Here is a 26,599-nt window from a genome sequence, read left to right as displayed (position 1 = left end):
TATGGAATTTAAGTGCGCGTTGAATTCGCACGTTTTTTTGCCAGCAAAAATGATAAGAAAACTCCAAGTTATAAAAAGAAAAGTTATTGCAGAAGATACATAGACAACTAAGAAAGTATTCTTTCAAATAAAAGTACATTTTTCTTTTTGGCCCAGCTGCAACAAATGTTTTGTTGTGAAAGACCCGAGTGCTGATAAGTAGAGTATGAACTACAACTAATTGGTTCTCTCTCTCTCTCTCTCTCTCTCTCTCTCTATCTGTCTCTATCTCTGTAGGTGTGTGTGTGTGTGTTACCTAAATGCGGAAAGAATGAGTTGTATTTACGTCATTGGTAGCATTCAGCTGCATTTGTACCCCATTGCCCAGGAATCTTATCTTATCGCTTGCCATCGAAATCACAGAATGACAGACAATCGCTTTTTATTTGTGTGGTTTTTCGTTAATTGTATATGCTTCATTCACTTCCCGTTCCCATTCTCATTCCCATTCTCATTCCCATTCCCAATCCAATTCCCATTCCCATACGCATTTCACATTCTCAACACCTCATTTAATGATAACCCATATTGGAAAAAGAGTTAACGCGGTCGACAAGTGGGTTATTTAAACAACTTCTGCTTTGTTGTGCGTGTTTACAAGTGCATTTCTTTCTTCTCCCTGCAAGAGTTGGGCAATCTCCACGAACAGATTTATGAGTTGGAGAAGATGCCAACCTCTGATATACCGACACTTGATTAACTTTTTCTGCCTTTTGCTCTTTCTCTGCCTCACACTCTTGGGGGCAATTGCAATGTGTGGCGATATGCCACATGCTTGGGATCTGTTTGCAACATTTACACTCAGACAGAAAACTGTTCTACCGTTGCCATCTATAATTTTTGAGTACACATATGTTCTTGTATATTCTTAGTCTGTTTATTCTTCTCTGAGGAACGCGACTGTTTTAAAATAATGCCCTCTGGAATATGGAGATTATAAGCATGAAATAACATGAAATACACATTTTTTTAAGTACAAAATCCATTCATTTTTTTCTTAGTGGAGCATTTACTATTTGTGCTCATAGCCTGTGATTTAACCGCTGCTCGTTGACCCAATTACGGTCTGGCTGAGTAGCTCTTCAAGTTAAAAAAAAGGAGAACATAAATAAAATAAGCTGACAATTTTCGCATTAATTACAAGCAGTTAACAGATGTTGGCGCTGTGACATGGCTCAAATCGCAAAAGAAAGCTGAATATTTGTTTGTCCTCACAGTTTTCTGCGTACTGGTGACGAGTGAGTAGGGTTCTCCCCACTTCAAAATGTAGGTCAACTTGAATTCTACAAAAAAGTACATTTAGTTTTATATACCGGAAAAAATGAGTGGCTAATTGAATTGTTATTGATAATGTCGCACACGTAGCCAAAATGTCTGGAATTACGAAAATAAAAACAACAATAACAAAAAAGAACAAGTATAAAAACACGACATAAAATTGTTTGCTGATTCTTCGTCTTTTTATTTCATATATAATTTTCTCTTTTTGTCATTTGTTCAGCTGAGTTGTGAAGCTCGAGTATTTTATTTGAAGTGAGTTGATTGAACTTTGCAGTACGTGTGTGGAGCTGTGAGTGGGGGAGGAACCGCCAAAGTAATAAATACACAAACTCCCTCCAGTATTCAGCATGTTACTCAGCTTTTTATTGCCCGTATTGTTTTGCATGTCTCTAATGAAGCGTTCAGCATTGCAATTAACCGAACCTGGGGCTTTTAAAGTGCCATTGATTCGCAGGTTGGGGCAACTGAAGTTCTGCAGAAATGTCCGACGATTTATGCTGGGGATGTTGTACTCCACAATAAGTTGCATGCACTGGCGTAATAAACAATTCATTTGTTGTCGCATCAAAGCTTCAAATCTAAACAAACTTTCAGCTCCATTCGTAGTTCATATTGTGGTCATGTTTGCCGTTTGCCGTTTGCCTTCTGCGTTTTCAGTTTGCTTTAACGCCTCGACAAAAAAACAAAAATTGTTTATTTTCACGTCTTTGAAAAAACTCTCAAAAACTCTGGACCCAACGAGTTTTCTTTTGATTAACGCCGACACATCCACAAAAAGGCCAACATCAGCAACTTTATTTGTTGTTTTTTCTGAAGTTTGGTGTTTTTTTCCTCTTCTTTTGATAAATTCAGCAGAATTTTTTGATACACTTTCTAGGGCAGACAATCGAAAGTGAGTTATCAAATATATTGTATAATCATTTATCTGAAATGTGAGATTAACATAACAAGCTAATAGCTTTGTTATAGTTATTGAATATTTGTGTTAATCAACAAATTTACATATTAATCTGAAGTTTTTAAAAATAACAGAAATAAAAACAAAACAAACTTGCAGCTTATTATGTCAGTGGCTAATTAGGCAGCCAGATGGGCAGAAAAAGTTCCCTTTGGGTCACATTTCCGGCGCTGACAAACTTGAAAACCAGACGCATTATTTGCACTGCCTTACAGTGGCAGATGCAGACAAGAAATACATATATTTATAATGATGTATCTCAACAAACACACAAGAAGTAAGAGACATTCAACACACCGAAGCTTATATACCCTAGCAGAATGGAAAGTGAAAAGTGTATCTATTGATTTCCCGCATAACTCTGATCTTTGTAAGCAAAACAGATTTTCGTAGAGTTCATAATTTAAACAATTGTTCCTTAGGTTTGTGTATTATATGGTGTTCCGACTAGACCGAATCTGATATATCTACTGCCAGCAGCAAAAAACACATTTCTCTCAAGCTTCGTCAAGATAGATTTCAAATAGAGAGACTAATTTGCGTAGATAGGAAATCTTTACGGCATTACTACTTTATAATACCCTCGGCAAGTGTATACAATGAATTATAATCATAGCGGGCAACAACACATTGCGACAAGATGTGGCACACAGACAAAGCTAAGCCCTGAGAACTGTCACCAGTTGACTTCACCTTGAAGTGTAAATCAAAGAGAACGAGGATAAGGAGGAAATGTGCTTCATTCTCTGCTCGAGTGACTGCATTCGGCATACAGAAGACAATTTAGCGAGACAAATAAGCGTGGAGAGATGTTAAATGCTGCCAGCTTCTTCGGCTGTTTACCATAATTTATCAATGGCGACACCTTGGGGCAGCAGAGCAATGTGGGCATGTCAACAGACATTGCATTGCTAATGACACTGGCACCCCTGCAGAGAGTAACAAAGTGCCCGCGATTATCATTATGTTAAATGCAGCTGATATTTATAAGAAAAAAATGAAGGGAGTGACAGACAGCTGAAGAGGAGAACAAATGCTATGAACTTCAAGGAAAACACGTTGTCCAAAACAAGCACCAGTTTAATAACAGCTTTATTTGTGCCACAATATTCATGAAATCTGTCTGATGTCTCATAAATATTCGGCAATGTACAACATGAAATATAAAACTAATAAAATTATATGACTTTGAATATATAAGTAAATTAAAATGCAAACGTTTAAGTGGACGCGAAACATACTTTTCTGGATTATAATGTCTTATTTACAATTTTTTTTTATATATATTTTAGACAACTTCATGCCTGACAGTTTCAGGCAAATAAAAACTATTTGCGTCACTTGTTTTTTTTTTAATGGAGAATCACTTTCTTATAAGCGCATCATGAACCGATTCAGATATATAAGTGTCCTTGTGAGATACATTTGGGTTATCAATTACAGTGCTTTGGGTGGCTTTTTGTGTATACCTAGCACACACATGATCTACGAGCATTTAATAGCTTCCAGTCGGCAACAACAAAATATGACACTTGTCGGTCGACGGCTAATTTGCAAATTAAATTAGCGCTCATTCTCATTCGCCGGCTGAAAATGACGCCATGACGCCACCCAAAATGCAAATACAAACTGAAAAAGCCGCACTAAAAAAAAAAAACATAAAACAAATAAATATATAACAAAGCCATCGTCAGTTATCAACATCAGTGAACCACAGCCGAAGCTAATTGCCATTAGCTGAGCAGAGTGAACCGGGGCAGAGAGTAGACCATTTACTCAGCTGGAAACAAATTTTTATTTTGGCCTGTCAAACGTAACGTGGTCGAAAAGCCATAAAAAAACACGCAGCAATAAACAAAACAATGAATATGTTTGACAGGCGAATGGTATTAAATTTGCTACCTGCAACTGAACAACTCTGATGATCTCTAGCCAGAATTTGGCTCGGTTGAACAAACCTCGTGGCATGAGGTCACTAAACGTGGCATATGAGCAATGCATACACTTACAGCATAAATATAAGCGATATTTCAATGTTTGATTGCTTCAGAAAAGTTAAGTTCGATTTTTAAAGTAGTTTTGATCTTTAATCGTTTGAAGATATTTCATAAATTGAGAATTTGATTAGTTGGAGTTGTTATAAATAAGTGATCAAGTTCTTTAATCAATCTATCATCAAATACAAATTGTTCAGCATTGATCAAGTACTGGACAGGAAGATTGTTTAATTTATTGTACTTCGTACTTCGTACGTATTGTACTTAAATCATCGCAATATTCAAAAACGATGACATTTTGAAGACAGTGCTTTTCTGTAAGTGTAGCAATGCGTCTCATGACTGATGGCTACACTATAAATAAATTACTAAGCAACTCTCAATTTTAATTAACAATGACACGTTACCCAACTAACAATACAACGAATAGTATAACAATTTTTTATTTAGCAATTTTGATTGTGTTACACGCAAAAAAAATGTAAGAAACGTTTTTTTTTTGTTTTTTAACAGGCTTTGACATGCAATCTGGTTTTAGATGTGCTCGTGATTTGCCATATAATTAAGTAGTTGGCAGTTTTGTAACTGGAAATAATTCAAGTACTTTAACCAATTGTCACACTTAGCAAATCATCAAAAATGTGGTTAACAATAAAACTCGCAAAACTGCAGTCAAGCAATTAACGCTGTGCCTATTGAAAATGAATACATCCATGGATACCCGTGTGAATGGCAAATTAGTTGAATACTTAACAACTTTTTGAAGTACGAGACAAGCTATGCTGTAATTGCAAAATGTTCAATTGCATATTTTTAAATTTATTGTTGATCGTAACAAATGAAAAGTTTATTGCCTTTTGTACAGTAATTTATTTGTGACTTGGCAATAAAGTTATTCTGAGGCGAGATCTGTTAGCAATTTATTACAGTTTCTAAAATTATACGCTAAGCTGTTTTTTAATGACATAGTTTTTATGTTTCCGACACCTTTCATGCAATTATTGGCCTTGCTTCGAGCCAGCCCCAAATTACGACATCAGCATGAACATAAATCGGCTACTAAGTGAATGCCAGTAGTAGAACAACAATATGTATAATCAAATGAAATTAAGCACTCATAATTCATATTTTCATATAATTAAATATGTCTCTTGTGGCATTGTCTTAGCCCTAGTTTCATGTCCTTCGGCGGCATTAAACTGTCAGCCGAATCGACAATAATTTCTAAGCTATTTTGTGTCTGAAAAAACACACGAATTTGTAAGGCATTAACCAAATTTCCGCTAAACAACTTAGCCTTAAGTTATTGAATAGGATCTCAATTTTAGCGCCACAATTTTTGGGCCTTTTCTTAAGACATTTATTCTGTAGAGTGAAGGGTATACCAATTTAATAGAGTAGTTTGCATAAACCGTTTAATATGAGTGAAAATTCATTCAGGTTTGACATTTTTATTTCAATTGTAGAATATATACAAAACCATAATTTGTGGCTAATTTTGTAACTAAATAGTATATCAAGAACTTTGAAATTATTCATATTCATCAAAGTAAATACAGTCAAAAGGTATCTTTGTAGTCGTCACAATCGGCTTAATATTATTTTTCTTTTTTTTCGGAATGCTATATGCGATGTGAATGTTGTATGTTTACTTTGATTTTTTATTTTTTTTATATTTATTTTTTGTTATAACGGCATTTCATTTTTTTATGCTTTTCATTTCACGAACGAGGTACGAGGCGTAATCGAGTTTTAATTTGGCCTGACGCCAAATTAGTTTTGCTCTCGTTTTCACCCGCCTGGCACTGACATTGCCACAGTTGTGTTGTTGTTGTTTGTTTTTTTGGTTTTAGTTGTTTTTGTGTGAAAGTATTTAGGTTTTGTTTATAAGCTAAATTATTTATAGGCACTGTCAAAAATATATGCTTAAAATACTCACACGATGCGACACATTGCTTTGAAGTGATGGAATTAGGTATATAGGTAATTCACTTGGAAAATACTCGTAGATTAGCTTAAGTGTGAGCGTGGGCATTTGGATTTTAGCCGGTTTTGTGATCAGCACGCATGCCACATTGGCATTGAGCCGTGTGATTTATAGCCAACCATTTATCTGTGCGCCAAGCCGAGTTTCTGTCTTTGTTAATTTAAATTTAATGAAGTTTTTTTCTTTCTTTAAACCTGCCCGAGGGCTTGTCGTTGTCCAATTGGCAAAAGATAGGCCCACGCCAAGACAAGATTCGTTTTCATTATGACAATTGATTAATTGTTCCTTTTGTGGTATCCGTTCGCCAATTTAGAGCAGCCGAGCCACATGAAAACAATTCCAATTCATAGTGTGCCAATTAAGACAGAGTTGTGAATAAAGTGCGTGGGCTCCAATTGAACTCTGTCTTCACTTTGCTGTCAGATGGCATCGTTTCATATACAAATATATCTATGCACAGCACATCCATTATGAATGACGTCTATCTATTCCGCATTATGACAAATGGTCGACACGTTCTTTCTATTCTTAATGCAACTCAGGTACTGGCTGCTTTTATCTATTAAAGTGCAATCTAAGCTCTATGATTACGTGCCGGCTTCCATAGTTGTGGGGGCCTTTGTTGTTTGACCGGACTTCAGCAATAGATTATCCATGCCAACTAAATCATGATCTGTCTCCCGGCTATATGCAGTTTATTTTTTTATAGTTAGCCATCAATTTTAATGCCAATTTTGGTAAAGTTTGCATACCAGCCCCCAAGCTGTGAATTACCTCAGTGGCGGTATGCATTTTAATACCCTGCACTCATACATTAGTTAAGAATTATTGATGATTCATCATCTAAGTTTTAGTGAGGTTCATATTATTACCATATTACCAACTCAAGTTCATTTTAGTCGACTAGGAGTGTCTCATAACCTACTTTATTTTTTATAACTCTAAAATTTGAATACGAAAGCCATAATTGTATGGTATTTGCAAGTCGCTCATTTTTCACCCACGAAGTTTGTTGTTAATTTCATAAGTTTGTCTTGGAGTCAACAACGAAAAACACTTAGCCCCGTTAACATGGCTAGCCATTAAAATAAATTATTTAATTTTATTATTTTCAGATTGAACTGCTAAATAATGCACATAAAATCCAAAAGATTTGACAGGCAGTCAGCTTAAAACGATTACCACGATTACCAAATTGAAAACCAGAAGTTTTGAATACACTCAAACATAAAGCATAAATTGGTCAGGGAGACAATTTAAAAGTTATATAATTTCGAAATTACGTCAATAAAATGGGCTTACAGCTTTTAAAATAAAACACAGCTACCGATCTGAGTTAGAGATGCCGCCTAGAAAATAGTTGCAGCACAGCTGTGAAGCTGACTAATATAATTTGCATACAAGGCATGTATCTCTACACTTGAAAAAAAAGAAAGTATTTTGTACTCAATATAATACAAACGTTAGTAAAAGCTGACTAAGGTCGCAAATCCAAGGCAAACGAAGGAAATTCATATTTGAAATAATGAATCCTTTACAAATATTTACAATAAGAATTTAAGTTATATGACACTTTTTCTCCGAGTGTTTTTGTACGGTTGCATATGTATGTACATGAACTTTGTTATTTATCTATATTAGAGTGTTTATTTAGCTAAACGATGGGCGTTGCACAATATGTGTCAACGCCAATTGTTGCCTGGAGTTGGTTGCAGCGAGCCGCAAATTGTCTTTAATTGTGCACATTGTGCAGACACAGATCACACAGGCTGACGTCACAACATGTTGTTGATCTGTTGTTGTCAGTTGCATTTCTGAATCATATGCAAATTGGTTTTTGGGTTCGAGAGCCGGCAAAGAGCCAATGTAAATAAAATATTGAGAAGAAGGCCAATCGATTTGGCGGTTAGGCAAACAATTTAAATGCAAATCACGTGTTTTTCTTAATGCACTTGATCAATTGACTGATCTTGAATTCAGAATGGAAAGGGAAATACTATGGAAACGATCGCCAATGAAAATTGACATTTGAATGTTAATTTTAATGGCGCAAGTAGGTGAAAATAGAAATGATGCAACTGTTGCAACTGTTGCAACTGTTGCAACAAACAAACAATCATTCATTTATTGTTATTGAATGCCTCTGACAGCACTTTAAAGAGAATTTATGATATTTTGTCGTTGCCGTTGTTGTTGTTGTTGTTGCTGTGTAGCTTCCTATTTCAATTGATCCGCTTCATATCATGTTTTTCACTATCACAACAGACACTTACAATTTTCTCTGATGCATTTTTCATGTCTGGTAATTGAACACCTTACCAAATGCGACACTTAAAAGCATTGGAAATCATTTCAATTAACTGTCAAACTGCTGAGAAGAAAAAAAAACCGAAAAAAAAAACGAAAAAAGAAATCTGGTTTAACAACTCTATATTCGAGCTGCACTTGTGAGTCAGGCCTATCTGGAGTTTGTTTATCGCTACTTGTCATTTGGCAAAGGTGTTAATTTTCTCGCCTTTTTGTCGTGTGGATTATGCAAATCCAGATACCTTATCATGTCTGATTATGTAGATAGCATTAGCATTGCTGCCTGCTGCCTACTGACTGCTCAAAAGATGTATATATCAACATAATTCTAAGGTCAAGTTTAAGTCCAAACAAATAGCAGCTGCCAACATTAATTCGACAACAACTACTACGACGCATGATGCTAATAAATTTTGCTAAAAAAAAATATATATGTGTTCTTCCCCCTTTGAATTAATTTCATGATGATGTCTGTCGTCACCGCTGAGCTGCTACTAAATTTACATATGCATAAATCTACACACAGATACTTTAAGTTGTTCGTGTGTGAGTGTGTGTGTGTGTGTGCGAGTGTGTATATTTTTTGTGTGTAAGTTTTGTTTTCAGTTCAAAGCACTCGCGGCCACAGGGTCAATGTAAAATTGAGCTGACCATGTCCATGTTTCAGTTTCGTTTTCCATCTCTGCACTGAGAGAAAAAGCTTTGGAATTAAGTCCAATATTGTTCAGTTATGGGCAAGAAAACGCTACACCAAAATTTCAAATTACATAACTTTTTTTGGATACCATTATGGTTTTTCTCTTTATAAAATTGATGTGTTTCTTGAAACAGTTCCAGATATTTCGGAAATCAAGGACTAAGTTAAACAAGTCAACGAATGTTCTCATTTTCAAATATCGAAACCGTTACAAAAATATTTCTTGAATATGTGTTCAAAGCTTAAGTTCAAGATAAAGCATTTAATTTAAATAAATAATTGTTTGTAACTATGAAGAACTTTCTACTTTGTTCGAGAATTTTTGTACTCATTTCATAGCATACAACAATGAATTGCTCAAGAAATTTGTAGATCAATGATGCTTAAATGGCATGTTGAATTTTAAAATGTTCTCCGAGTGTACCAGTGCCCTAAAAAAGCTGAATAGATATGTTATATATTTAATTTTGTGGGCTAGGGGATATAAACACCGACTGACGCTATAAATTATCGCTGTGCTCGCATAAATTGCGTATTGCTCTGCTATCTAATTGCGATTTGAATGCGTTGTTAAATTCGGTTTATTTAGCTGTTTTCCGATATTTAATGTGTCTGATACACACACACACACATATATATATATATATATATAGACACGCACAGTATGCGGGTGGTTGTTAATTTTTTTTTTTTTTTATTAGCTTTTAATGATGTCTGTTTTATTTTTAAAGCTTTGTTGACTTTAAAAAATTGATGTGAATTTAACACATGCATTCAAGGTTATCCAAAATTTTCAACTCAGTTATCAGTAGAATGTATAAGAAGAACATTTGTTTAGCGCTTGCGGCAGCTATCCACAAAAGCAAGTTCAAGGCTTTTCCTAAGTTTTAAGACTCAAAACGAAACGATCCGAGGCAGACGCTGCGCATAAAACCCTGATTTCAAAAGGCTGACCACGTAATTTATTATAGTTTTTTTTTGCTGTGGCATACAGAAATTCCTGGAATCAAATTTGTATCCAAAGCGATTCAACAACAGCAAAAAATGGCATTAATTTTAAGGCGCTGCAAAATTTATCTTCATTGTGTCGCGGTCACAAACTTTTTGGTTTGAAACGTGATCAAGATACACTCAGCAAAATATTTATATTTTTTAGCTATGTTCTCAGATATAAAAATATAATTAGTTTATAAATATCTTAAGTAAGTTTAAGAATTATTCTTTCTTTATTCATCATTTCTTAAATGATGAGAATTACGCGTGTAGTTTAGCTACAAAATGATCTATGTTTTCTCGAAGTGCACAAAAGTCACAAAAAGTGAATCACGACGATCCTTGAAAGTTCTTTCATTTCATTACCGATGACATCAGCAACGTCCGTTGCAGTTGCCCCAAATTTTTTGGAACTTGATGCCGCATGTCTCGCTTGAAGCGGCCATCTTTTTATTTCCACATCATTTTGTGACGCACGTAACAGACGTGCCTCGTGTTGCATTTGCATTGCGAAATCTCAATCTCATTTACCGGGTGTGTACTTGAAATATGATATTGCATCAATCTTTTAATTTGATGCCAAAGACTTCTCGGAACTGCCGCCGTTCAATGAAAATGTCTGCGGAATTTAGGACAATTTTAGCTATTGAATTGAATATTAATTGGCACGTTTACGCTGTTCAGCATCCGTCAGTTGCCTTAAATGGAACACACAGTTGTCAACAGTGGCCGACTACTTAAGTTGGCCCATAATCCGCTTAAGGCAAAGACGTTTAGAATACGAGAAAACCCCACTGCGTAGTCGAATTAACATTTAATATGTTGCTTATGTAAATATGCGAATCATTTACAGATCCGATCGGGCTATATATGTGTGTATCTCTGAGTGTGTTTGCACTCAAGCCCTAAAAGAGGCGCAGCCAAAGTGGGCGGCCGGGAAAGAACCGGCTCGTGCCTGAGCGATAGCAAACCAGTCATAGCGTCAATGACTTGTCTCATGCACAGAGAGAAAAATATAGTAAGTGATCTCGAATCGGAGTATATTTAATTGTAGCTATATGATGATGGAGAGATTTACCAAAAATCACACAAAACCAATCAAAAAGTATTCAAACAAGTCACAAATTAAAATGTGTGTTTATTTTCACTTTAATGATTGAGTTTGAAAATACGAAAGTGAAAATAACATTAAGTCGTCTTCTACTCGACTATCTAGATTGTAGAACACTTTTGTATATTTTTCCTCTCTGTGTAGAAGATGCAGCAACATCATCGTATCAGTAATTGAGTGTCTGCCACAAATTTATGCCACTTGGTTTAATGACCCCCACGAACCCATTGGTAATTGAGCACTACGTATTTATGGATATGCATTTATGCACTTATTACTATGTTTTCTTTTATGTTTCAATTTACCTGGACTTTCCACACCCATTATGGCATCGCTATCCTCTGTTCGCGCCGCATGCATTAATATTAGAGAATTATAAAATAGAATTTATCAGCGCATCTATATCAATGATGTCAGCTTCACTTAGTCAGGTAACAAACAACAAACAACAAACAAGCCTCGTCATTGTCTATTTCTAGGAACCGAAACATTTGCCAAAATAACAAAAAGAATGAGAAATAATCGTTGCATGCAAATCTTGATGTATTGGCTCATTGCGCTGAATAATTCGCAGATCACTTGTTATTCAACTAAATGGCATTTTGTGTCACTGTGCAAAATAACAAAAAATATTTTCGGCATTGCACTTCTCGTGTATTTTTCGCATTATTCAAAGTCAAAATGGCTGCAAACAACTGTTGAATGAATTTTACTTGTGGTGCATAGGTGCGAAGACGGATGAGCTAATGGCAAAAACTATATATATGCAATTAACAATCTAGGCTAGAATGGGCATATATTATGTACAAAATACCAAATATAATATTTTTATGCAATGAATGATGCAATAAACCATTGAGAAATAGCCAGCTCTTAATTTAGTTATCTAAGTTTTTGTGATTGCAGGTTGGACTAAATACTGCTATCGTTTTAAGTGCATCATAAATGCACAGCTATAACTTAAAATAAAAGTGAAAGCATCAGAATAAAAAATAGACACACCGAAATTTATATACCCTTGCAGATGGCAGCTCTAAACTGAATCATTCATTTGAAAAAAGACGGCTTTTGTGTATTGATGATTATGATTTATACTTTATTGGTTTGCAAGTGTTTCCTTTAATACATTATTCAGCTTCCCTCTGCAAGGGTATGCAAATGATGCAGTCTCTAGTTGAATTCATAAACGCCAAACTCATAAAAATAATTGCATAACAACTTTTATGTGGTTTACACACACAAAATATAATTTGTAGAAAATCATGAGTTCATAAATCCATTACTATGACCCATAAATATCTATGAAATAGGTTCTTCAAAAAGATATACCTATGGGCAAGTGCTAAATATCAATTTAGTTTAGCACCAAAGTTGAATGCAGCCAGTGGGTAAATATGCTTGTATATTGTATATCGAGAGATTTACGAGTACTCACCTTCGTTTACGTAACCGCCGTCCATGGTGCCAAATGTGTACACCTCGTTGCGGCTGCGAGTTCGGTTGCCTTTGAACACCTTGGCCACGACCTACGTCTATATCGACACACACACACACGTGCTGGAGAGGGGCGCTGGGTGGGGGGTGGAGGGTGTTGGCAACAATTCTGCTATCTGTATCTGGGCGATGCACTCGACACCTCAGCTGGATTTGTGGCTGTAGCTCTCTGTTCCGCGTTCTCAGCGATTTTTATTTATTTATTTTTGTGGCAAGATGCTGCTGTCTGCCTCTTGGCTGGCTATTTATTAAAATGTATTTGGCGATTTCACAACGCTACACACTCCACAAAAATTAATGAAAATATAGTGTTGTTGTTGTTGTTGTTGCTCAGCACTTTATTTTGAGTGGGGGGGCATGGCCTGTTGAAGCAGCAGCAACAGCAACAGCATCAGCGGCTGTACTGTGTTTATTTTCATATATGGATATTGTTAGATGCTTGGCATATTGTGGCACGTCTGATAGCGAGTACCAGTTTCATTTGCTACCATAAACAAACAGGCGTTGTTGCGGCTTCGTCCCACTGTGCAGAGTGCGGAAATGTGCTGTAGTAGTAAGTATCTAGCAATTGTATCTGCAAGTCCTCTTTATGTGCTTTTGTCTCTGTCTGTCAGTGTGTGTGTTGTGTTTGTGTATGTGTGTGTATGTGTGTGTGTTTGGGGCAATTCTTGTGAATTTGCATGTGCCTGTGGCGCGTATTGGGATTTGGCGTTTCTAATACTTGATGGTGGTTGGTGGTAGATGGTTGTCTGCAAATAAATAAAAGAACGCGGCACACATAAATTATCAAGCTACAGTTAGAGAAAAACAAATCTCTTAATTGAAGTACAAATAATATATTTAATTTGCTTAATATTAAACAAGTTCACCAAAGTATACATTTAAAATTTCTACTGAATCGAAGAAGTAAATCTCTTAATTTTTAAAAATATCTGTCTTCATATCGCAACTGTTTTATACCATTCAATACAAAACCCACCATTTTTCTTTGAGTGCACAAAATTGGACGCTGATAAATGTTGGACCCTATGATGACCCCAGGATGTCTTCCCGAAACACATTCGCTGTTAAATGAAATGGGCTTGTCTCGTGCAAAGTGCAAGCCACCGAGATGAACTCTCAGATTTCAAGGCGCTGTCATTGCAGAAATGCTTGTCTGCATCTGTATCTCTATCTGAATGTGTATCTGTGTATCTGTGTCTGTTATGGCCCATTGCCTGCTCGACAGCCGACTGTTCTAATTTTGGATGAGAGCCATCAGAGAAAGAGAGAGAGAGTGAGCGAGAGAGAATGAGAGAGAGAGAGACGCCTTGACATTTGCCTGACTTTGTAAAATGCGCGGCTGCATTTTTAATGAGAAGAGATGCGAAGCAAGCATTGCTAAAATCCCTCGAATGCCACATGGAACAGACAGACAGACTATGTGGGGCAGATTCATGTCACCGCAAATCAGTATCTTAAAAGTGTATCCGCAAATGTATTTGTTTATTTTATTTGTTTATTTGCTTTCTTTGTGTGACAATTGACTTAAGAAGTAAACAAATTGAAGGTTTGTGATTTAGAACCAATTTACAATTGATAAGTTTTTTTTTGAATTTCATAAATTGATTAATTTCCTATGCCAACTGTTAGTTGAAATTAAGTAAATAGCAAAGCAAGTAATAAATATTTATAAAAATATATGAAGACACATCGATTAAGCTCGCAACGATTTCATTCTGATTTTGGTCATGCCATAAAAATCCATTAGACCAATTCAGGCTTAAATCGCACTCAAGTTTGGCCAATTCAGGCTTAAATCGCACTCAAGTTTAGCCGCTTGCTTGGCTTCTTTGAATTTTCACGCCAGTTCACCATTGCTGTTGTTTGTATGTTTTAACTGTTAGTAAACACATTTGCAGGTACTTCTGCAAAGCGGTTTTGAACTTAAGTGCACACAACTGCTGATGTCATTTATCCAATATTTGCGGCATAAATTGAAAAACTAATTTGGACTGTAAACACATTGTTGAACTGAAAAATCACTGCGTTTGTTTGTTTGTTTTGTGCCGTTTTGAAGTAGCAAGTTCAATGCCAAAATGTACTCCCATAATTATGCTAATAGCTGTAAGCTGCCAAAGTATCTCTTACTTAAGTGCTTATCGGTCGAGTGGAATCGAACTGAAATTCGAACCGCACGCGGACAAAGCTGTTGGGCAACTGCCAGAAAACGAAAGCCGGAAACCAAACGAAGCGTGAGTCGCAGTGATAAAAACTGAAATTACTTTACCAAAAAGCGCCGAATTTATGCATATTATAATAAAAAAAAGCAGATGCCGATGCACGGAGAGCGACAAATGTCTGGAGGGAAAAATAAGAGAGCTGTAATCGAGATAGCTCGCCTAGCACATACCCTGTAGCCAGCCCAGACATCAGAGCCAGCCAGCCCTCTCTGATTTTTACATTTATCAGACATTATTTCTGAAATAAATTGATCGTAATAACATTTTTTGGATATGCAGATCGTATTCAAGTGTGTGAACATGATAAGTTTCTTGATTTGAGATTAAATATCTTAATTTGAGATTCATATTCCTCAAGATTATTAATTTCTTTTAGATTCCAAGTTTTAGACAGACGGACATGGCTACATTTATGCTAATGCTGATAAAGAATTTATTAATTTTTTTGGATGTCTCCCCTTCTGTGTATACCCCTTTAAAATGGTTGCAGGGTAGCGAGAGAAAGAGTCGCATCAAATAAAATTGGCCTGGCGCTGACAGCGATGGGTAAATCATCAATGGATTCATACTTGACATTCGTTTAAGCGACAAGAAAGAAGAGTGAGCGAGAATCTAATGCCAAAAACGTAGCTGGTCGTTAGACTTTCAATTTGGGCAGTTGTTCAATTTGATCGAAAAGGCGGCAGCGGCAAGCGAAACGAATTTTAATTGATGCCACAGACAGCGCCGAGCGCAGAGAAGAAGACGGAAGACGTCACTTTCTGGGCTGCCCCTGAGCGATTACTAGAGCATATTACATGGGAAACGAGTGTCTGGCATAATTAGTGCGGCACTTGATTAATAATCGTTGAACTCTCTGTATGACCCGCAGGCGCAGCCGCAGCCGCAGCCTCAGACCACGCCTACAAATTTTATTTTATTTTATTTCCCATTCATTTTTTATTGTTCTTGTTGTTATGATTGTGGTTGATTTGTTGTAACTATTAGCACATTATGCATTTTTAATTGAACTTTATTGAGTTAAATCTGTGGCTCTGGCCTTCGTTTTATAATAACCCCTATCACGCCCGGCCCGGCCCGGCCCAATCCACCCCACCCCTCCCTCTCTCACACTTTTTGTTTGGCAAACAATTTAAAGAACCACAATTTGATCAATTGATTTTTCTTTTATGCGTTGTTTATGAGTGTAAATATTTGAAGTTTAGGACGGCTGCTGGGCCCATGCAGCTGGATAGCTCTTAATGCATTTAATTCAATACCACAGTGCCATCAATCAAAACAACAAATTGAATCCAAGGAAAGGGTTTTCGGTTAACTGCATGTCGGTTGCTTGGTTTTGGGTATCGAGTTAATTGCCAACACAAGTTCGTAATTATGTAATTGTCATCGTTGTCTTGTTGTTAAATTCCCGCTGCCTTGAGAGTGTCACATTGTTTCTTTGACCATGACAAGGCTTTGTTGCGTCAACTTGTCTACCAAAATGACAAACAAGAAATAACTGCAGAAGTTCAACTTTACTAATTATGCTAAATGAATTATATGTGTATAACTGAAAATCGGAGTTAAGCTGAGAATAGAGCTCATTTTAAATACAGGCAACAGCAAAACATAAATTATGTTTGTAATTATTGTAAGTTATTGCATTTGAAAATGGGTTTAGCCCTAATAAAATGATGTTGCTGTCTGGAGTGGGGATTTAACTCAAACCCTCTTTCCCTTTTGGGACATACGAATACAGCTAAATTTCAAATAAACTTCTACACTATTTTAATTGTCAATAGGTTAACCACACTGCACACAACCGAAAATATAAGGCCATCTCTGAATAAGTGTTGGGCAAGTAATGGTCACTTAACCTTTGTGCGTTATAACTGCATATGCCATCGTCAAGAAGCCAGTGCCCCGAAGCTTTAGGCTTTAGGAGCACTTAAATTAAGTGTTAAGCTTCTAAAAGGTCAATAAGTCATAGTCAAGCAGTAAACATAATTTTTTTATGCTAACACAAATGTTTTGTCTATTTGGAAATTTAATTTATATTTATTGCTTAGGTCATTTTGTATCTTTGTTTATTGCAGTTGTAACGACAATTTTGTCACAACGCTCAACGCCCACTGATAGGCGACTTAATTGCAACCTGTCCACACTAATACTACTTTGCCACACCAGCTGAGTTGAGATATCACGTATACGCATTATGTCTACGTCGCTGGGAATTTGAGAGGCGATCATTAGGCAGCTGCTAGCCTCACAAAAACCAATTGAGTGTCAGTTCAGCAGACCATACAAAACAATGGAGCTCGATCGTGTTCAGGAGGGGCCAAGGAAACTGTATCGCAGTAAAAAATTTATTAGCGCCAGCTTCTGTTATTGTTTGTTAGTCGATCGACGACGACGTCATCGTTGGCTGTCACCGTTGTCAGCTGCTGTGTAGCGGCGCAATAATATATATATATTTTTTAAAGATAAAACAACATGATTTTTTTTCGCTTGAAAAGTGAGAGAAAAACCGAAACAAAAATCATAAATTCTATTGAAAGTAAATAACAAAAAAGTGGGTCAACATTTAAAATCTGACATTGCTGCGCCTGAGGTAGTCGCACAAAGTGCCAAAAAAAAAAACACATCACTCATATTAATAGCCTAGAACAAAGTAGAGAGAATATTTAATTTGATGCCCAAGAAAAACGAATACAAATTATATTACGATCATTCGCAGTAATACATTAAAATATTAATTTTGGCGTTACACGTGGCGAATGCTTAATATTACTTGCTCATAAAAAAAGCAATTACGTTGAGTACCAATACATTTAATATTTTGTGACTCAAAGGCAAAAGTTCAGTGCACTTTTGCCGGCGTTTGAAAAGAATAAGACGAAAACAAGAATTCATTAAACAGCTCAATAGACATTAACAAATTTGAGTTCCGGCCGATTGCCTTGTTGGGTAAAAAGCCCTAAGGCGTGATGGAAATGGCTGCCGAAGCCGACAAAGCCAATTGCCAAGATAATTAGCAACTGAATTGCCATGCAGGCCAAATTAGTCATAGCTTTTAAATGCTACACTAAATTTTACCAAAATTGAAATGTTTTTGTCTTCAACACCTACGTGCAGAACTACCGCTGACATCATTCAAATTCAAATTGGCCTAAATAAATTACTTAATTCGCAGAATTGCAAAAAAAAAATAATTCTTATTTGAAAACTCGTGAAGGTAATTCCAAATTTTCACACACACTTGTAGTTTATTTGTACATTTTTAAATTCTTTTGAACCGTTTTTTATATTTATTTGCCTTGCTATTTTTATAGCTGATCATATGTTGGCAAAGTCTGCCCAACTTGTGCCATTGGCAGTACCAAAGACGCACTAAATCACCACAAGCTGTTTTGATATCAATACTATATACTTTTATCCCACTAAAGTTTACCGCACAACGGTATTTCATCGCTAAGGTTGACTAAATGACGATTGCGTTCCAAATTTTTCATGAAATCAGGCAAGTCAATTAACGGGGCCCAAAGTCGCTTTTGACAGTTTCTTGTCAGCCAATCGCCGGTGGGGATTGTGGCTAAACACACGCAGTTGCACACTCTTGTTTTGTGGACAAATTGTATATGTTTTCGGGTTGTCGTGTTGTCGTGTCGTCTTGTCTCTTGTCTCTTGTCTCTTTTCGTGGTCAGGTGACGTAATTTGGTTGCTGCGATATCATTTCAAGGTTAGACAAAGTTGACGCTGTTCGCTGCGCATGAGTTGCATCAACTATTTATGTGGGCACTATGTGACTAAAAGAGTGTTAGGTAGCTTTTAAGCCATTAACGAGCGGATAGACCCAGCCTATTTATATAAATAACACAGTTTGTCCTGACAGACCAACTGAGGGATTGACTGATTGACTGGCTGACGACCAGCTTGGAAAAATTAAATGGAAGTGCCAATTAAATTTAAAGTAATAAAATAAGTTCAGTGATTCGGCAATGAAATTCAGTAAGAATCATAATATTTGATCATTGTTTGGCATGCATGTGAATACTATATCAAATAAGGAAAAAACGTTTTTGGTTGAAGTCTTTGTTAATTTTCTGACCTCAAAAATGTTTAATAGGGATGGTAAAACTAGATTTAATTAAGTAATGTATTTTAGTAATGTATTATAGTATTGTAAGCACAATATTCGCCTGTAATGTTAAAGTTATACTTTTTATTATTATTCATTTGCCAAGTTAGTTTATAGAAAATGTTTAATCTCGCTCATTTCTACGACTGTCTGTCAGCCTGCATAAGCTGGCTTATCTCTGAAACTATTTAAAGGATGCATATTCATTTACATATGAGAATATTAATTTGTGAAGCTCATTTCAATATCTGGAAAATAGGATATCAACTTGTCAAGTATTCTCGTGTAAAGCAATTTCATTTTCATAAATTCCACTTAAATTCTTTTAGTGCTGAGCACAATCATAAATGATGCCATATTTGCACTACAGAAATTATCTACGGCTGGCAGCTGCTGATAAGAGACGCAATCTTTTATTATAATAGCACATAATTACTTATCGCGTATACAAAATAAAAATATTTAATTTTTAAAGTGGACAATCTATAAAAAAGCCGGAAAAGATAACTCTGCAGCAGGCTGATGTCATATCCCAAACATTGTGCGAGTGTGTAATTGAGTCATGTAGGAATGCCCATATATGGAAGAGTTTTTTAGCACCCTCTGCCCCCCACCAACTTGCCACAATAGGCATTTCACTGGAAACTATCAGCAGCAATCTCTTCACTTAAAAAAAGTTTAATTTTCTTTTGAATTGCGTGACCAAACTGGCGGCTACACCTTCAACTGCACCACCAACTGCAATTGTCATATATATATATATACATAAGTATATGTGTGGCATATATCATTTTTTCTTTGCTGCTAAACACGCATAAAAATTTAACGCTGTTGCATGCTTCATGTTTGGCCTTTTGACCTGCCGTCGGGGCAGATGAAGTTTACTGATATGGCCAAAAGTGTGGGGTGGGTGGTGGTGGTGGTGTGATGTGTAATGTGGCTGTTTGTTTAGTTAAAGAATAGTATAGTGTGTGGGAGCCGTCATCAGCTACGCTTCAAGCTTAGACAGGCGTGTCCAGCTGAAGGGGGTTGGGGTCAACAACTGCCCCACCCCCCACCCCTAAACTCTTTTGTGTGTCAAGTCAAATTAGTTACGCTGTGAATATGTATGTGACTATGTGTGTGTGTGTGTGTGTGTGTGAGTGTTGCAGGTGGTTGTAGCTGTTGCTAACTGAGGCCAAATGGAACTGTCACTGCTGCACTTGACAACTGAGGCTGAGTCCAAAAAAATAGAAAGAAAACTGCTGGCTCATTTAGCCAGCTCATTCAACATTTCATTCATCTTCATTGTCGGCCTGCATTTGCATTTGCCACATTCGCTTTGTTTTGTCATCTGTCAAATGCATCGTTGACTTAAAAAAAACTGTATGCAATTATGTGTGCACACTGAAAGAAAAATGATACTCTAAATGCAACTAAAAGTCTAACTCTAAGTAAAATAAATAAATAGAAAATATAATAAAAAGAATATATTTTTGCAAAATTCTGCTTTAATATTTCGGTTGTTAATAAAAAGAATAAAGCCATTAACACATGCTCACAAAATTATTCATTATTGTTTCGCCTTTTGAAAATAAGAAAATATATCAACCCTATTTTTTTTCTTCAAAATTCTTCGTCTGTATTCTCACAGTGCATGTCGCTGTCATAGGTTTTGGGATTGCCCTCGGCTAATTGGCTGATAAGCGAGCAGAGCTTATCAATCATAATGCGGCACATGACACACGGGCCTGAACGAAAGCTATGTGGCTTGATTCAACAATTTGGCACCTATTCAGTTGCTATTTTTGTAGATGCGCCAACTGATGTCTGGCTAATTAAATTTGCTGCTCGCCTCACTTAAATAAACAGTGCATTTCAAACATAGAATGAAAACACATGCAGCTAAATTTGCTTTTGTTTTTATCACCAATACGTTAAACAAAATTTGCACTATATAATATAGATTTGCGGCAATTTATAGTGCAAACAGTCGCACGTATTAACATTTTATTTAAATGGCAAACGAAATTGTCGTTTTCATTTTCACATAAAAACATCACAAGACTTTTACGATGTGCCTAACCTTGAAGCTACCAAATTCACCAAAAAACAAGAATGTTGTTTTTTATGAGGATGAATATTGGTGATAATATGAATTAATATGAAATATTCAACTTATATATTTCAAATATTTAAGTATAATAAATAAAGTAAATAAATAAATTTGCCGACAAATTTTTCTTATATATATTTTAATTTCGATGAAACATCTTTGAGATTCTTGATTTATATTTGTATCTTTCGGATAATAAAGAAAGATTTTTCGTATATTTTAGTTTTTAATAAGAAATAGGTTTATTATTCACGAATTTTATATTTCTTACACTCTTTTGCGTTGTTTATACCCAAAATATGAAAACGACACAATGCAGGGTATTTTTTATTCGACTACGTCACATTTTCAGTTAATTAAATAAAGAGGTGGAAATACGGAATGTCAAATGTTTCAAAACAATTTCACCAAACGCCTCGACGTACACACAATCGAAAGCAGAGCCAAGTTCCCCACATGTTGCAAAAGTTTTGTCAATGTGTGTGTGTGTTTGCGTTTATCTGTGTGTGTGTGTGTGTATTTTGTGTTTGCTTTTGCCTCACATTGCACTTGAAATAGTTTCTATGCACATATAAATTTCATTTGTTTGGTTTTTGCTATTTCTATTTCTGTTTCTGTTGTTCCCATATACGTTAACGATATACGGTATATTCCAAAGATCGCTTCATGTAATGCTGTAATTACTTCTTATCAAATGACTCATGAGAAATCGTGTAAGAAACTTGTGTTGGTTCTTTGGCCGGCGTCTGTCAAGTGTAAACAATCAGATAGCAATAATAACAAAGGGCGAGCGCAAGAATTGTGCATGAATTGTGCAATAAAAATTACACGCTTAGATGAACAAACGTGTCTAAAAGAAGAGAAGTTTTAACCAACGTTTCTAATGTTCTTGGAAGTTCACGAAAAATATTTGAACTGATTCTTAATTTTGTTTGCCTGCAATGCATTTCAAAAATCTATGAAAATCAAAAAAAGCTGTTCGTTTTATATATTTAGAAAACTCTGGTGAACTCTCATAATATAAATATCTTTTTCGATGACTGAAACACTTTTCAAACTTCACAACTCTCTCTCTCTCCCTCTCTGAAGACGAATCCAGACGGACAGAAATAAAAAAAATAAAAAATAAATTATCATAATAATAACGTTTATATCGAGTTTTTTCACACTGTAATAACTCTAATCATATTTCCCCAGGGTGTTATTTTCAATATCTATTTCCGCAGAGCTTCTCAATAACCAATACTCAATGTTGAAAAGTCGCATTCTGTGTTTCCTTCTATGGCTTCCCGCATTTGGTATTCTGTGACAAAATTATAATTAATGCCAGTCAGGCAGTAAAAGGATACTCGCCACACACACACACACACACACACAGTCACTTTCTCCCCCTTTCCCATTTCACAGCTGGAAAAGGAAAAAGGTAAGAACTACAAAAGAGCGAAACCGCACAGAAAAATATATTAATACAGAGCTAAACGGAAACCGCAAAACGTTGCAATCAACTGCAGTTGGCTGGGCAGGTAAAGAAAATCGCACAAAAAAGGGAAAATTGTAAATGCAATTATGCAAATGGGTACCAAAAAAAGACAGTCGACAAAGCGAAATTGTGGAGTAGAGAAAGGGCGGTTATAAAAGGGTAATCAAATCAAAAGCAAATAAACACACACACAAAGTGAAAGAGACAATTGACGAAGAAGAGCCACGAAACGAGCAATTAAACTGAAAATAAATCGAGAACACGCGCCAAAAGCCAGAATAAATAATAAAAACCGAATTCAAGTTGTCCCTTAATGTGGAATCGATATGTTGAAAGGCGGAGAGGGGTGGGCATGGCCAAGGAGAGGTCGCATAGGCCAAAACGGCGAGGGGTAAGTAATGAGAACCGATTGTTTGACTGCTCATCGAACCCCTCCCTCATCCCTTCGAGGAGGCGACTGGGAATTTGATACGATTTTTGCTTTAGCTTTCTGTTTTTTGTTTTTTGTTTTTTGTTTTTTTTTTTGTGCCAAAATTGCAGCCGCTGATGAGCTCAGAGCCCGAGGCAAAATCAAATAGGCAGATAAGAGCAGGCATGTTACAACAATGCCTCGCCCCGGAGCCGGATGAAACGAGCCTGACTCCAGATAGATACATATATGCTTACACTCAGAGAAAACGCTGTTTCTAATTCAAGTACAAGAGGGATAGAATATCAATCGCTTTGCGATTCACATTCTAATCTTGAATTAAGTAATCGACCGTTAATGTTATTTAGTAAGAATAAAACTTCTTGAATCAAGTATACGTTCCAATACATAATGTAGGAACTTAACTGCTGAACTTAAGTTGTAATAAATATGTTAATAGTTGATTTAAAGATTGGCTTACAGCTTGAGTACCTATAATAAAACTTAAGCAATATTACTATTCACTTATTATTATGATATTTTAAGTTCCAAAAAAGTAATCAATTGGAAATTCCTGACTAAGACCATTCTTGAAATATAATTCCCATCTTTCCATATTTTAACAGAATTTGAACTTGGTTTCAGTACAAGATCATCCATTTTTCTGAGTGTATTTCGAACATATTTTTTGGCATATGCCAGCTGTGTTGTTTGACCTTATCTGCGTAATTCTATCAAATTACAATCGAGTAAATGTTGTGGTTCCTGTGCTGAAATCTGATAAGCAGAGCCCCTCCGACAAAATCGCTCTAGTGTTAAATTATGTGTTGACTGGGGCTTGCATAATTTTTATAAAAATAGTCAATTGTCGCATGGATGGGCAGGCATTTGATTAATTAATGAAAAGTGTGCGCACAGAGTAAGCCCAATATAATTAAAATGTAAGCCAAACAATGCCCGGCATACAATTTTGTGAAAAGCCCAAGCTTAATGGAAAATGTGAAAGGAAAATGGAGTTGGACTGTTGCAACAACGAATCATGTTTATGAATTTCTCGTTTTTTTTCTTGCAATTTTGATTTATTGACAACAGAGCCTTGCGGACAAATTGTAGCATATTTGCGGGTGTTCCTGCATTGCGAGCATTAATGCAAAGTGCTGTGAAAATAATAATGCCAACAGAGGGAGATACAAATAGCGACCACGACGATGATGACGACGTCGATAGCGACCCACTTAGGCGCTTGCCACGCTGAGGTAATCACAGTGGGGCTTGTTTTTGTATGAACGAGTATATGCAATTACGTATACGCCCTGTGTCTATTGATAAAAACCCACATCGCTAACAAGTGGTCCCGCAAGAGCGTGCAGCACACAAAATGCGGCTGCATGCTGCAAGTGGTACAAGTGGGTGCCGGTGCCAACACCACCCACACATGCCACACAGCAGGGTGCCCGCCAGGCAGACAAAAGTCTGACAAAACACAAAATATTTACAGAGAATAAACATAGCCTAAAATTAAGTTCACCACAAAACATGTATTTAAAGTGAGTACTTTTTGAGATTTTCAAAAGCTTTATTTCATTAAGGAATATGATTTCTTAATGAACATTTAAATATATTAGAGCTTAAAAGTTATGTGTGTAAGTTAGAGAAAATCTACAGTGCTCAAACTGAAAGCCTGGTTTTCAAGAAGCAAAGCTCGAGTGAATTTGCTTTGCAGCAATAAGTATTTATCGAGATTTCCCTAACTCTCCGCCACACACAGAAAATGCCGAGTACAGTAATTTTATTGAAGAAGCTATTTTCTTAATTAACATATCAAATATTCTATCACTTAAAAATAGGTGTATAAGTTTGGAAAAATCTGCAGTAAAATGTTGAAATTGAAAGAATGGGTTTTAAAGAGAGTTATGAAGGAAAGAAAACGGCGAGTTAGCTTTGTATTTAAAATTTAAAAAAATTTCCACTCAAAAATTCTGAGAGCAGCAGCTATTTTTTTCTGTTTTCTTTTTTAGATATGAAAAATAAAAGCTACTCGAAAAATGCTGCCAGGGAAAACTTTCAAACAGCTGTTTTGTCGCGTGGACGCAGGTGGTGGAAAGTTCAAGTACCACTGCAGTAACAACAACAGTAACAACAACAACAAGAGCAGCAACAACAGCAGCAACAGCAACAACTGTGTGAGCTGCGTCCTTGGGCTCTTGGCGTGACTGTGGACCCGGCACAAGTTGCAGCCTGCGAAGGACATTTGCTGCTTGCCGGCTGTTCAAGCTGCAACCTGCGCACATGTGAAAATCAATAATACTCGTACTACACACAAGTTTATAAAAAGCACTTGCACATATTTTAAGTGGGTTCCTCCTCATCCACCAACATTAAATACGCTCGATGCGATTGCGGAAACTCACCAATATTCCACTTGTGTTACACAAAATGGATTTTAGGAAAACACTAAATATATATGGAAATTTATAAAGCTTTCGAAATGTGCAACAACAAGAAAAACTCGAGTTACACTTTGAGTTGGCAATGCTTTGATTTGATTTTGATTAGATTGAAAGCAACAAAAACAACACTAAACAACATAAGCAATGCAAATCGATTGAGCATATTTCAAATGCAGTTGTTGTTTCTGTTGTTCTTATTCCCTGGATTTGAGATAAACATGTTTGTTTGTTCGCTGTTAGTCTTTATTGTTATTGCCTATTTTGCGTTTTAATGAATTCAAATTTAGAATTTGCCATTATAAAAAACAAATAAAAACCTGCACACAAAACTCATTTCAATTTTTGTTGAAAATGTGATAAAATTCGATGTTCTATTATATTGTATTTAAATGGCCTAAGACGCCCCCACGCGCATATCGCCCACACGCACTGCGATAACGGGCTCAAAAAACAGAAACAACAATACCACCAATAATAAAACTAATAATAATACAAATTTTTGAAACTCTCTTACGTAGATGGGAACGCTTGTTTCGCCGTTGGCCCAAACAAAACGTTAGTTGGCCAACAAAAAACTACACTCTCCCTCTTTCGTAGAGACACTGAGAACTTTGCCGACGAGAGACGTGAAGCGCGCACTTCGACAACGACAGCGACAACGACAACCTTCGCGTTTCAGTTGCGACAACAGACTGATTTTTCAAACAACGCCGCTGCTGCTGAGAGCGCGACGATGAGCGCAATAATAAAACAAGAGCAGCAACAGCAGCGACGCCAGCAGCAGCAACAGCGACGGCAGCAATAGCAAACGCCAGCAACAGCAAACGCCGGCAGCAGCAGCATTGGTCGATTCTTGCTAGCAGCGCAGTCGATTGATAAGAAAATCCAACTCACACACACACACACAAGCACACACGCACACGCATACAAACAGAATAGAATGTTGCATACTCAATGCAATA

The 26,599-nt window shown here is 36.3% G+C and overlaps 1 protein-coding gene across 2 annotated transcripts in view; it reads right to left on the bottom strand.

Annotated features, from left to right (window-relative positions):
* The window catches only part of LOC6569884 (aminopeptidase N), a 39,169-nt gene extending 12,838 nt beyond the window's left edge, over window positions 1-26,331 (bottom strand). The window contains exons 1-2 of one of the 2 annotated variants that reach the window (XM_032741488.2): window positions 26,152-26,331; window positions 12,806-13,613 (exon numbers count right to left, since the gene is read on the bottom strand). In XM_032741488.2, the coding sequence (XP_032597379.1) occupies window positions 12,806-12,830 (25 nt within the window). In that variant the 5' untranslated portion in view covers window positions 12,831-13,613; window positions 26,152-26,331. Of the gene's footprint in view, window positions 1-11,675; window positions 11,712-12,805; window positions 13,614-26,151 lie in introns of those variants that run through there. The other variant, XM_032741487.2, reaches the window with a different exon arrangement.
* Between the last annotated feature and the right edge of the window lie 268 nt (window positions 26,332-26,599).

This window comes from Drosophila grimshawi, unplaced genomic scaffold (genome assembly GCF_018153295.1).
Source record: "Drosophila grimshawi isolate 15287-2541.00 unplaced genomic scaffold, ASM1815329v1 contig_311, whole genome shotgun sequence".
Classification (NCBI taxonomy): Eukaryota; Metazoa; Arthropoda; class Insecta; order Diptera; family Drosophilidae; genus Drosophila; species Drosophila grimshawi.
The sequence above is the reverse complement of the archived record's forward strand: the minus strand, read 5'-3'. Positions and strand labels throughout refer to the sequence as shown.